This window comes from Trachymyrmex septentrionalis, unplaced genomic scaffold, assembly GCF_001594115.1.
Source record: "Trachymyrmex septentrionalis isolate Tsep2-gDNA-1 unplaced genomic scaffold, Tsep1.0 scaffold87, whole genome shotgun sequence".
Taxonomy (NCBI): Eukaryota; Metazoa; Arthropoda; class Insecta; order Hymenoptera; family Formicidae; genus Trachymyrmex; species Trachymyrmex septentrionalis.
In genome coordinates this window covers 3,177,323-3,189,337 of record NW_017306059.1, presented here as the reverse complement: position 1 = coordinate 3,189,337, position 12,015 = coordinate 3,177,323, and the positions used below count along the sequence as shown (strand labels likewise).

General features: G+C 33.4%; 3 protein-coding genes across 3 annotated transcripts in view; 1 reads left to right on the top strand and 2 right to left on the bottom strand.

Annotated features, from left to right (window-relative positions):
* LOC108755412 (tether containing UBX domain for GLUT4) overlaps window positions 1–1,389 on the bottom strand; it is a 4,331-nt gene extending 2,942 nt beyond the window's left edge. The window contains exons 1-4 of the mRNA XM_018498381.1: window positions 1,336–1,389; window positions 989–1,238; window positions 827–882; window positions 492–741 (exon numbers count right to left, since the gene is read on the bottom strand). Of these exons, the coding sequence (XP_018353883.1) occupies window positions 492–741; window positions 827–882; window positions 989–1,075 (393 nt within the window). The 5' untranslated portion in view covers window positions 1,076–1,238; window positions 1,336–1,389. The remainder of the gene's footprint in view (window positions 1–491; window positions 742–826; window positions 883–988; window positions 1,239–1,335) is intronic.
* Window positions 1,390–1,808: 419 nt separating this feature from the next.
* LOC108755413 (N-alpha-acetyltransferase 60) lies at window positions 1,809–3,846 on the top strand. The gene is made up of 2 exons (XM_018498382.1): window positions 1,809–2,167; window positions 2,847–3,846. Exons 1-2 carry the CDS (start codon window positions 1,828–1,830, stop codon window positions 3,422–3,424), a joined length of 918 nt encoding a protein of 305 aa, XP_018353884.1. The 5' UTR covers window positions 1,809–1,827; the 3' UTR covers window positions 3,425–3,846.
* A 2,280-nt stretch (window positions 3,847–6,126) lies between these two features.
* Window positions 6,127–10,047, bottom strand: LOC108755286 (cap-specific mRNA (nucleoside-2'-O-)-methyltransferase 1). The gene is made up of 4 exons (XM_018498206.1): window positions 9,919–10,047; window positions 9,640–9,704; window positions 7,358–9,539; window positions 6,127–7,048 (listed from the first exon to the last, which is right to left on the bottom strand). Exons 2-4 carry the CDS (start codon window positions 9,647–9,649, stop codon window positions 6,505–6,507), a joined length of 2,736 nt encoding a protein of 911 aa, XP_018353708.1. The 5' UTR covers window positions 9,650–9,704; window positions 9,919–10,047; the 3' UTR covers window positions 6,127–6,504.
* Window positions 10,048–12,015: the final 1,968 nt, after the last annotated feature.

Below are 12,015 nucleotides of genomic sequence, written 5' to 3'. Positions count from 1 at the left end.
TATATATATATATATATATATATATATAGTAATATAACTGCGAACAGGATTTTATTTGGTATGTTACCATTGCTTGTTAAAGAGAGCAAAATATAATTTATATTATGTTTTGTCTTTTACTGTCTATAATATTTTATGTTTTAACATTGACAATGATCCGATCGAAATGTTTGTTTATTGCTAGCACTTTGTTATTAAATCTTAACTAAAGGATGTAATTGTTTCTTTACTTATGTTCCAACTTCTACATTAATGATGTAATTTTATAAAAATTTTTTGGCTTATAGTCCTTTTTTTTCTTGTTTTAAATTTTATGAACCTGACCTTATTATTAATAGACATTATAAAAATGTAACTTTTATCTCCACCTTTGAAGGAGTTTAATTCTTCATAGAAAGATATAGGAGTTTATATGAAAAATTCCTCTTAATCTTCAACAATCATTTAAAAAAATTTTTTTTAAAACTTAGGAATATCCTGTATTTACATACTTCACGATGCATGTAGATCAACACAGCTCTCTCAAGGTCAGAATCAGGATACATTTCCATCAACGCTTGAGCCAACGTTGTATCCGGCGAAAACTCGCGCAATATTCTCTGTCCATCCTCCGGCTGAATGCCAATTGTGACATTCGACGTGGTACGAGTTTTTGTACAGGCTACCATCTCCAACTGAGCGTTATTCGGCAAACCAGTGAAGCGGAATATCGTATTAGGATCTAGTATCTGACGATTGTGTCTGTAACATTAATGAGAGATGTATAATGTATAGTTTACAGAAATTATATCATTGTGGAAACCGAAGTCTCAAGTGTCATGCTCACTTAATGTCATAGTCGTCGACGTTGTAACCCTGCTTCTGACATACCTCCTCCAGAACCTGCAAGAAAACTCTTTATTTGAAAATCGTAGATCGAGAATATCCTTTTCGTTTTGATGAAACCTATTCGAATGCAAGTATCACGCTAAATCCTCGTCAGACTCACCTGCAGGATCGTTGTATTAATCGTAACTTTTACATTTTGCCGGCGACCGTTTGGCGCGAGAACGATAACCGTCTTATTTACCGCCATGGTGACCAGCGAAACTCCAAAGAGGTGCGCTGAACGGCTCAACTATCGCGAAGTCAACCTATCAACAGCTGATTCGAAGCAACTCGCTCACGCAGACGTTCCACGTGTCTCTTGATGTCATCCCCTCCTAAAGTCGCATAAAGTCTCGTGTTCACCAACTGATCTGTTGTCAACAAAAAAAAAAAGAAATAAAAATATTCGATCGTATTTTTATTGAAAAGAATATATTACGATTTTTTACCGTGAAAACAGTTACATACTTGTACATGCTGTTATTTTTCTGGATCGTTTCACGAGTTTTGAAACAGCTGTCACGTCGTAACAGTTTGTGTGCTACATGCCGTTGATAGGCTATTATTGACGCTTGCGCGCGCGATTTAGATAACAATCGTACGTTGGCAAGGATCCAGGGTGATCCAGGGGAGTCGTCGAGTTTGTGTGGCCGACCTGCACGTGCATCGCGGACCGTTTACACGGTGGGGGGGGAAGGGGGGAGGGCGGAGGAAGGCGCGAGAAACAACGAACGTGTATCAAGCCCGTCCGCCGTGCAGCGGGAAGCGGGAATCGCGTGAACCGACAATAAAAGCGACGGAGAGGAGAGGCAGGAACACCCGCGGCGTGTCGCCGTGTGTTTACATGCGACAAGCGACTGCCGTCGCTGTCGCCATCATCTGACGTCTTGCCACCGTTCGACTGCACAACGACAACACAAATGATGACCTGCGAGATGAGACCTGGCAAGCCGCGGCACGATGGTCGTGTCTTTTAACCGGTATCTGCCGGTGATCCTGCCGGAGATCGACGACAGCGAGCCCGACGGCGCCGTCGCCGCGAGCGACGTCGGGCCGCCCGATATCAAGCAGCGCACCTCGTACACCACGGATGAGCCTGTTGCGAGGAACTGTTCGACCAGCACTATCAGCGGCGGTGGTGGCCCAACGACGACGGCCTCCGTGACAACGCCGGCTGTCACGGTGACGACGTCGGCGGTCACAGTACCGCTGTGCGTCCTGGGCGAGGTACAGCTACGCTTCCTCTGCCCCGACGACCTGGAAGAAGTGCGATCGCTCTGCCAAGATTGGTTCCCCATAGGTGAGCGTCTATCCTGGAAGCAGCATAACTCTTGTTTGCCTACAAAAGGAGAACGAGATGCAAGATTGAAAGATATTTTTGTAATATAATTTTGTAATATAAGTTTAATTCTTTAACACTTTCTCTCTTTTGCTTTTTTGAAATCTACTTTTGATTAATAAAAATGTATATAATTTGAAAAAGATGAGAGAAAAGAAATGGGTTGGCATCTCAGAAGAGAGAGAGAGCTTGACACATAGAAATAACAAAAGTATTGCTTATATATACAGTCTCAAGTTTCAAAAATTTGTAAGAGAATTTTCAGACAATGTGTCTGTTTCTAGTAATATATATTGTCTTTAATCTTGACACGGTGTAATATAGTCAATCATTACATTTTTGTTTATTTACCAATGTTAAACAAAGATGAAATGATCATTGTTACACTGTCTCTTACTGAAAAGCGTCAAATATTTCACAAATTGTACAATTAATTAATTTAATCTAAATTATAATTTATTTGTAATTGATATGTTAATTGTAATTTATATGTAGCCTACTAGAAATATTTTTTTTAAGTAACATGTTTTCTGTTTGTATTATATTCTAAAAAAATTATATAAATAAACAATATAATAAAAAGTGTTTCAGATAACTTAGATAATAAAATAGAACTAATGATTAATTTCTACCTGCACAGATTATCCTTATTCATGGTATGAAGACATCACAAGCTCGTCAAGGTTTTATGCGCTTGCAGCAGTGTACGGTGGAGTAATAATAGGGCTGATTGTCGCAGAGATAAAACCTTATGCCAGATTGAACAAGGAGGATCGCGGCATCTTGTGCTCCAGCCTGGGAAAAAATTGTTTAGTGGGTTATATACTTAGTTTAGGAGTACGTCGCGCGTATAGGAGAAATGGCATAGCGTCGTTGCTACTGGAACAGCTACTCGCTCATGTCACCGCTCCAGAACGTTCCTCCGTAAAGGCAGTCTTCCTACACGTGCTCTCCAGCAACGCTCCCGCTATATTGTTTTATCAGAGATGTCACTTTCGACTGCACAGTTTCCTTCCGTATTACTACTCGATCCGGGGAAAATGTAAGGACGGTTTTACATATGTTCTTTACGTCAACGGCGGACACGCACCTTGGGGTGTTTGGGACTGGGTTCGTCACCTGGCCGGTGCGATGACTAGTCTCATACCGTGCAGAGTACCACGATGGATTTGGCAACGTCTTTTATGGGCAACCACTATTCTTTCGTACCACAGATGATACATTTTGTGATTTATTATGTTCCATTACATATTTATTTTTCTCTTTTGGATTATAGAGATGTTATATGTATGTAAAGTGCCATAAGTTGATTCAAGTAGTTAGCCATATGCGTAGTCCTGTGCTAATGCAAAGTTAGAAATGGACATTGATCAAAGATCGATTTATATAACGTGAACAAATATTCAAATTTGTCTAAAGTTTGGGCAGCAAGGCTTCAGAGTATCTTAGCACAGCATTTGTTACCAAGGATTGCTAGTTATTAAGTACATATCGTTATTACAATACTGTTGTAATAGTTCGAGATGTAACTGCCAAAAATAATTAAGTTTAAAGAATTCGCACACGTTAAGACTTAATATATCTTCCATCATTTTAAACAATTATAATACTCTAAATCTCATTGTTAATTTTAATGAAGGCACAAATCTTGACATAATTAAGTATATTTGTCTATCTTTTGTTTGAAAATTGTGTATCCTAATTTTTTTTTTTTTTTTTTTCTACGAGGGTAGGGGGAAATCTTCAAAAGACCCCCTAGAGCCCGTACCCTAGGGGAGTGCCGGACTCGAGACATTTGCATTGCGATACTGCATATGTCTCGCCTATCGGCTAAAACCCCCTCCCTTTTTTTCCCTTAAAATATTCATTTTTTAAGCAAAAATGATTTAAAAGACTGCATTAGTCATACTTTGTATACCTCTGCTGCCACATCGACTGTATAATATATGTATAAACTATGTACATATTTTGTATATTAAATAAATACTTAATATATTAACATGGATCAATGAAAGTAAAATGAATTAATATGATTGGAAACAAGACCGTCTATATAAATATTAAAACTTTAAATACAAAGCGCGTTCCCGGTCCGAGAACCGGGATATTAATTCAATTTAATTGAATGTATATTAGATAGTAGTTCAACATCTTAACACTCGGACCGGGAAGGCGCTTTGTATTTAAAGTTTTAATAAAATGAATTAATAATCTATCCTGATTACTAGAGTATTTTGAAATTTAGAATTTAGTAGAATTTAGTAGAATCTACTTGGAAAGCAACTTAACTAACTTATACTAGAAATATCAAACAATTATTCTTGATTTTGTTTATATTTTTTAGATGCCGTATTTTTCTTTTTTGTAAAACAGAATTCTTTTTTTAGAAATTTTTTTTTTGAGAAATTTTTTGATATCTTTAGAATTTTTCTTTTCTTTTTTTTGAGAAATTTTTTGATATTTTTTTAGAATTTTTCAATATCTTTTATATTGATGAAACATTTGTTTTTATAATTTTTTTTCCTATTTATTCATTTGGTCTTTTTTTTGGTAAGAAATATAGATAATTTTATACATATAGTTATGTTTTTATATATTTACATAATATATAAATATCTTGCTTACATATTTACATATATTTGACATTTTTGTATTCACTTATCATACTTATCTTTAAAGGTGATCCTACACGATCACTAATACTAAACAGTAATATTGAATCAATAATACTGACAGATGTATCAACATTTTTAGTTTTTTACAACCTTATATGATCAATATTATTAACAATATATTTTATTTCAGTTTTATGTACATATACATTATCTATTGCTCTGTGACATGAATCCTAATAAAGCGTATTGATGCTTGAGAATCAGTATTCTTTGTTAATCCATCAATATTATAACCATACACGATCAGTAATCATTTTTGTCATTTTTGTCAATATTGATAGTATTATTGACGTGTAGGGTCACTTAACATATGGTATTCGCTCCGAAATTTTTTTAACTGTCCTTCGTGGGTTCAGTATACTCGACAAAACTTTAAATTATTGTTGTCTTTGCTCACTTATTTTTAAAATTGGAGGAAAAAGATTATATAACTTTTGTAAAGTTGCGAAAAATATTTGTTATAAACAATGTTTTACAATGTTCGGTATGTAAATGAAAAAACTCTGGGTCCACTAGATTCGCGCGAATTAGAAATAATATTTGTACTGAAAGTGATTATTCCAACATGTGTAAAAAAATAAGATTTTTTATTGAAAATAGTACGCGAATATGAAAACAAATATAATTAAAAATATAATATATGTTTCTTTAAATACAAATACATACGTTTGCATACATAGAATGAAACTGAGTTTTACTCATTACACTTTACTCATGATCATATTATTTGATTGTTTACAATTTACATCGATTAAACCTAAGTGAGTTTTAAATGTTAAGAAAAAATAAAACCTGATATTGATGGAATGAAAGATATATTTAATGCGCTACATCAAACAAGACTAGAATAAGATCTTACAAAATCGTAAAACACATGTACACGAGAAGTATTAAACGATTCTATATGTTCACCCATTTGCAAATATGTGACGATGATGTAAGAAGAGAGCAAATGAGTATAAAATGCAAAGATTGACTCGTTTGGTATGTATGAATTATATATTCCAAATTGAAGATAAAATACTTCTCGATGTACACGCGTATTATACATTTCTTCGCTATATATTATGCAGTCGATGTGATCAAACTTTTTTTAAAACTAACATATGCATCATATCAGGTTTAAATCATTATTAAATCATACTCATTCCACGAGAAAAAACTAAAATCAAATTTTAAAAAAGCATTTCAGAAAAAGTTGTTATAAGATATAACACCATTTCTACTATGATAGCTTTTTCGTCCTATAAAAATTAACATACTGACTATGTTTGCATTGAGAGATCTATACGCGGCTTGATCTAAAGTTAAGTCATCTTTCAAGTGTTTTACAGTAAGGGACCTAAATAATTTAGGTCGAATTTGGGATATAGACCGCCTAATTTCACGGCGTAAACTATTAACTTACGATTAAATTACGATTTGAAAAGGCATTTGTTTGTTTCATTCTATGTATACATATATTTTTTTCGACGCATATGTCATGTACAAATCTCTATAGATGTCGTTAATAAACTTTTCCTAATATTTCGTTCTTAAAATCGATTTGTATATACAAACTATATACATGCAAATGTAATTTTACAATATGTACAGTAGATACATATGCGTTTATATTACAAGTTAAGTACTTCTGGGAGGTAATGTTTGATTTACCATTTGAACTAAAGTATTCATACTTAATGTATCATTTGTATCATGCGGCCAACTCCAAATAACTCGTTCCTTGAATGCTTGGGCGAAACTTGCTACAGCATCAGGTGGTCTATTGTTTAATCTGTTTCGAACTTCAAACTCCGATTGTCCGGTTGATGCATTAAAAACGTAATATACATTAGCCTTTTGGCTAAGATGACGTGCCCATGGTTTAACAATACTTCGTATGAATATCACGCTGTTAAATGCCGAATAAACGGGTTCTTGTACGGGTTTCTGCAAATTCATTTCACGATGTTCTGTTGTATTAATCGTGTTCATGTCGCGTTCCAATGGATTCTTCGTGAGTTCGAAAGCGATATTTGAGGATAACTTTACACGCTGATCTGTTATTCGTAATCTTCTATGTATATCTGGTGTCAGCAAGAATCTTTCTTTAGCACGAATGCAAGTGTAATCATTCGGAGCCGGCTTCCATAATGCATCGCAAAATTTTTTCGTGAGATTAGATCTGAAATATCAAATATGACACATCAAAATATTAGTTGTAAATAATACAATGATTAGTCATATTAATTAAATGTCATTCTGTTGAATTTGTATTCAAATTTAAATCAATGGTATTTATATTTTGAATACATGTTTATATTTGAACACATATTGCTTTAACATTAAATTAAAATTAACATGTAATTTTAATTTGATCTATTTTCATTAATTTGCATATTTTTAATTTATAAAAATATTCGAATAGTTATTATAAATATCAATATTTTACATTACGTTATTAACATTTTATAATTTTATTGATGAAACTTACCGATGGGACAAATACAGTTTGCTTACATCCTCTCCACCAAGCATATATGCATCTATAATATGTAATGCTTGTGTCTTTGCAAAATACGTTCCCGTCCATTTTGATTCGCTTGCTAGTTCAGCATATACAAGAGTATTGGATGGTAGCTCGATTTTTATTCCTTTGTCTACTGCAGTTGCACTTCTCCATTTGCCTTTTACATACCGGTACACCTGTTTTCTTCCTAAGCTCAAGTAAAACGTCGCCAATTTATCTTCCTCGAGATATGGGCCCGAACAACACGGCATACAATACCAATCAAATGGCTGATTCAATATCGTATTCCGTACGTTGTCGTTCTTTAATTGTGTTGCTTCACATTTGAGTAACCCAATGGAGTCACCTAATAATTCCTGCGCCTTGTCTTGCGGCTTTGATACTTGAGGTCTTACTCTAGTTTTGTCCGGCAAACCCCAATACTTGAGGCATTCTTTCCGCATCTCTGCTTGCTTAGGTTCAATCAATGTTGGATCTTCACAAAATGCAGCAATTTTTAACAGATTTACTATCTGTTTTTTTCCTAAAATATCGTTGGAATTTCTCAGGTATCTTAAAAACTTCGCGTCTTCCTCTAATACATCAAGAGGTACTATTTCAATCACATCGTTGCTATCATCTCTTCTCGAAAGCAAGTAATTAATTTGAGATAGATAATCCATCACTATTTGCGTATCCATTTTCTTCCTTTTACATATCAAGTAACGTTCTGAATTAGCTGGTCTGGAAGTATTAGGCTTGAAAATCGAAATACTTTCAAAGCAATGATACATCAGATAAACAAGCCCAACGCTAAATGGTGTAAATAGATCGAACAGTTTTGTAACAAAATGTCCACCTGGTCTCACTATCATCAATGCCACTAAGCATTGACAAAGATATAATTGCTTCGATAAAATCTCCTGTATATTTTCTTGACCTTCCACTGAAAATCCTCCATCTGACATCATGAAATGTACACCTTTATTATCAGTATGTCCCATCACTATTGATCTAAACTCCCTTTGATTTTGCGCGTCAAATACATCTCCGTTGCCTTTGCTGCCATAAAACGGATGGAAAGTTTCACATGGGCCAGCGAAGAAGTCATCCAATGAAAAATCATTTTCATTCTTTAAAGTGAATCCAAATCCTTTAGCGTGCCATTTCTTTTTTGACAAAATGTATTCGCTGAAACCACCTGGACCAGCACACACATCTGCGAAGTACAGCAATTCATTAGGATCAACATTCTTCGGATTAGTAAACATAGAGTCACACGCTCTGTCTATATTCGCCATCTTGACTGCTGCACGATTCAAGAAGTTTACACATCGAATTGTTTCGAATGGATTTGAACGCGTTCTTGCTTTCCGCATTTCCGCTTTGTCCAATCTATCAAATATAGTTTTAGAATCAATGATCTGCCTTAAAATATTAGGATTGCAAAACATGGTCTCATCGTCTATAGTATGTTTCTTCGGACCATACTTTATCCAATGGAACAAATTCATATCTTCACTAAAAGGTGCAATAGAATGTACGTTTTGCAACCATTCAATATCTTCTACAACTTTTATTTCTTCTTCTGCAGGATCCCACTTCAAGCTAGCTTCCTTGAGACCCGGCACGTAATGTCCAAGTCCTCTTCGTCCACGTTGCTTAACTGCTTCTATTGGTTCGACACGACCTTGATCATCTTTTCCAAGACCTTTACCTGGCTTGTATCCCATTTTTTCCATCATATGTTGAATTTTCTGGGGTACTTTACTTTCATTGGCATAAACTTCTACATTATCCACCACTTTATTTTCTTCAATGTACTTCTCTCCTGAAGACATATTAGTATCAAACACTTCTCCATTATTCAATTTCTTCCTTTTACTCTGATGTTCGTAAATACTATCATGACTGGTATTCATTTTATCATATCTATGCTTTTTGCTATACTGCTCGCTATCATAGATAGCAATTTCTTGCTCATGCTGTTCTCCATTATATGAAATCATCGAGTTATCGAAGTTATTATAGCGATACATTGTATTTTGTATCACATACTGGGAATCTTTATTGACATCACTAATGACATCCTGTTGAGTATAACTGTCAAAAGACTCTGTCATTCTCGGTGTAACATCCTCATTACTAGTAATACTATCATCAGTACCTAACAAAAAACAACATTCCATTTTTTATAATCTATCTTTATTCTTTAGAATTCTACAAATATAAATTAAATATATAGAAAATAAAAAGAGAATACATACTACTATCCATGCTGTCTACTAATTTCAGTCACTTTTTAACGCTCTTGTAAAGGTTTCCTTTTAACCTATAAAGTATAAAATGCATTTATTAAAAATTTAAAAATTACTTGGCAGAAATTAGTATAAAAATAATTTTTTATAGTATTTTAGGTTTTAAGAAAAATTATAGATTTTGAAGTGAAAGTTTTATGATATAGACGGCAAAAAGTTTGAAAATTTGTAGATTTTATAACCACCTAAAGTAATTTTAATAAACATACATCCTAACTGTGTACTTACTAGAATATAAATGATAGTAAAATCTATCACGATATACTATTTAACTATAACTTATTCATGTTTATAATATCTTTTTCTTTTATAATATCTTTTATTTATAAACGGTCATTTGTTATAAGTCATAATACTACGCACAGCACAGTGGCCCGAAGCTGCTCGAAGCAGCCCAAAAAACCCCAAAGTTTCCTAGTATCTGTGTACAAGGTGTCTGTTAAATAAGATCGGAGCCACATTGGGGGCATAGAATGGATCAATGAATGCAATAGTTCACAAGATATTAATTACTAAAAATGGAATAAGACTTTTTTATTCTCCTTAACCCATTCTACACCACCAATGTGGCTCCAACTTTACTTAACAGACACACTGTATATTGATACATATAGAGCTGTGTTCAGAAACTTCTGGGAATTTACACGGGTGCACCTAAAAGTACCTTTGTATGGAATCGTCAAGTTTTATAAATATTTATGTTAAATGTCGAAACATATGCAATAATATGTTAAATAATTTAATTGAAATACATTGGATTTAATGTACATGTACTGTTAATAGAGGCATCTTGTAATTTATGTTATATAATATAAACAAATATAAATTTTCAGTATTATATGTTAAAACAGTAGCGTATAAATAAACATAATCTTTCTTAATTTATTTTGCGTCAAGTATCTGCACAGATTATTGCATTAAGATTAAGATTTATGCACAATATTTTTTTGCTCCACGCTTACATGTAATAGCACCTTAAAAGTACTTTTTCATGCTCATTTTCAGCACACATAAGCTAAGAACGCATTATCAGCACTATTTGTGTCATTGTATCCTTGTTTTACGTTTAATAAACAACAAAGATAAAATAACAGAAGAAGAATAACGCTAACAGCGTCTCTCTGAACGCACTAAATATAATTCATAACATATTTACAAAATATTCATAAATAGGGAAAATAAGGATTTATTTTAAACGTTTTGTACATATTTTTGTGATCTTAAGTAGATTGCATAGATCATAAATATAATATAATTATTATGAAATAATTATTGTAAATATTGTAGTAAATTTATTACACATTTACAAAAAATATTTCATAATATTTATATTATATTTATCATATATATTGTATATTTGATCATTAATGCTATGAAAACATATAATAAAACTTTAATCTATTATAATCTATATAATTATAATCTAAATAAAAAATATTCACTAAAAATATTTATTTATATCATAAAATTACATAAAATATTTAGTCTATATTTTAATAATATTTTGAATAAACCCATACAGCACAGAAGATTGAAGCAATATTACTGTAATACAATATTTATGTTAATATAAGAGTTGGGTGTAACTATTATTCTCTAATATTATTGATATTTGAGATTAGATTAATTCCTACATTTTTTAAAATTATTTATTGGAGAAGAAATCCAGAGCGTGTCAGGGCTTTATATTACTACATGGGCTGAAAAGTCCCGGGATTTTTAATGAAAACAAGCGTTTTTTGGGCAAAGTTATATTTATTCCTCAACATAGTTGCCTTCGAGGGCGATACACTTGGTATAGCGATTTTCCAATTTTGATGCCCTTTCTGTAGTACGAATCAAGCGAACGTCCAAGCGTTTCGTTCCTTCGAAATACGCCTCGGTTTCCGCGATGACTTCCTGATTCAATCTGAATCTCTTTCCCTGGAGCCACCGTTTGAGGTTTGGGAACAGATAATAGTCGCTGGGGGCCAAGTCTGGAGAATACGGTGGGTGAGCAACCAATTCGAATCGTAATTGGTCCAATTTGGCCATCGCTTTTAAGGACGTGTGTGACGGTGCGTTATCGTGATGGTACAGAACGAAGGCGAAAGTAGCGTCATTCAAACGACTGTAGCTTGTAAACGAATGGATGAAATGTCATAAAACTTCATACATAAACTGTGACAGATGAGCCTCTCGAAATGAGTCATGTTCATTTTCTAGTGGCTAGAAATTGAAAAATCTCAGGACTTTTCAGCCTATGTAATATATGATGATATATATGTTATTGATTTCATTTCTTTTATTAGTGTATATTTTATGTATATATATATATATATATAT

What these genes read in the sequence shown, in the direction of transcription:
- LOC108755413 (XM_018498382.1), top strand. Translation starts at nt 1,828, where the DNA reads ATGGTCGTGTCTTTTAACCGGTATCTGCCGGTGATCCTGCCGGAGATC. An exon ending in CCAAGATTGGTTCCCCATAG is followed by an intron (nt 2,168 to 2,846) that starts GTGAGCGTCTAT and finishes CTACCTGCACAG; the next exon opens with ATTATCCTTATTCATGGTAT.
- LOC108755286 (XM_018498206.1), bottom strand. An exon ending in AAACTGTATTTGTCCCATCG is followed by an intron (nt 7,049 to 7,357) that starts GTAAGTTTCATC and finishes TTGATATTTCAG; the next exon opens with ATCTAATCTCACGAAAAAAT.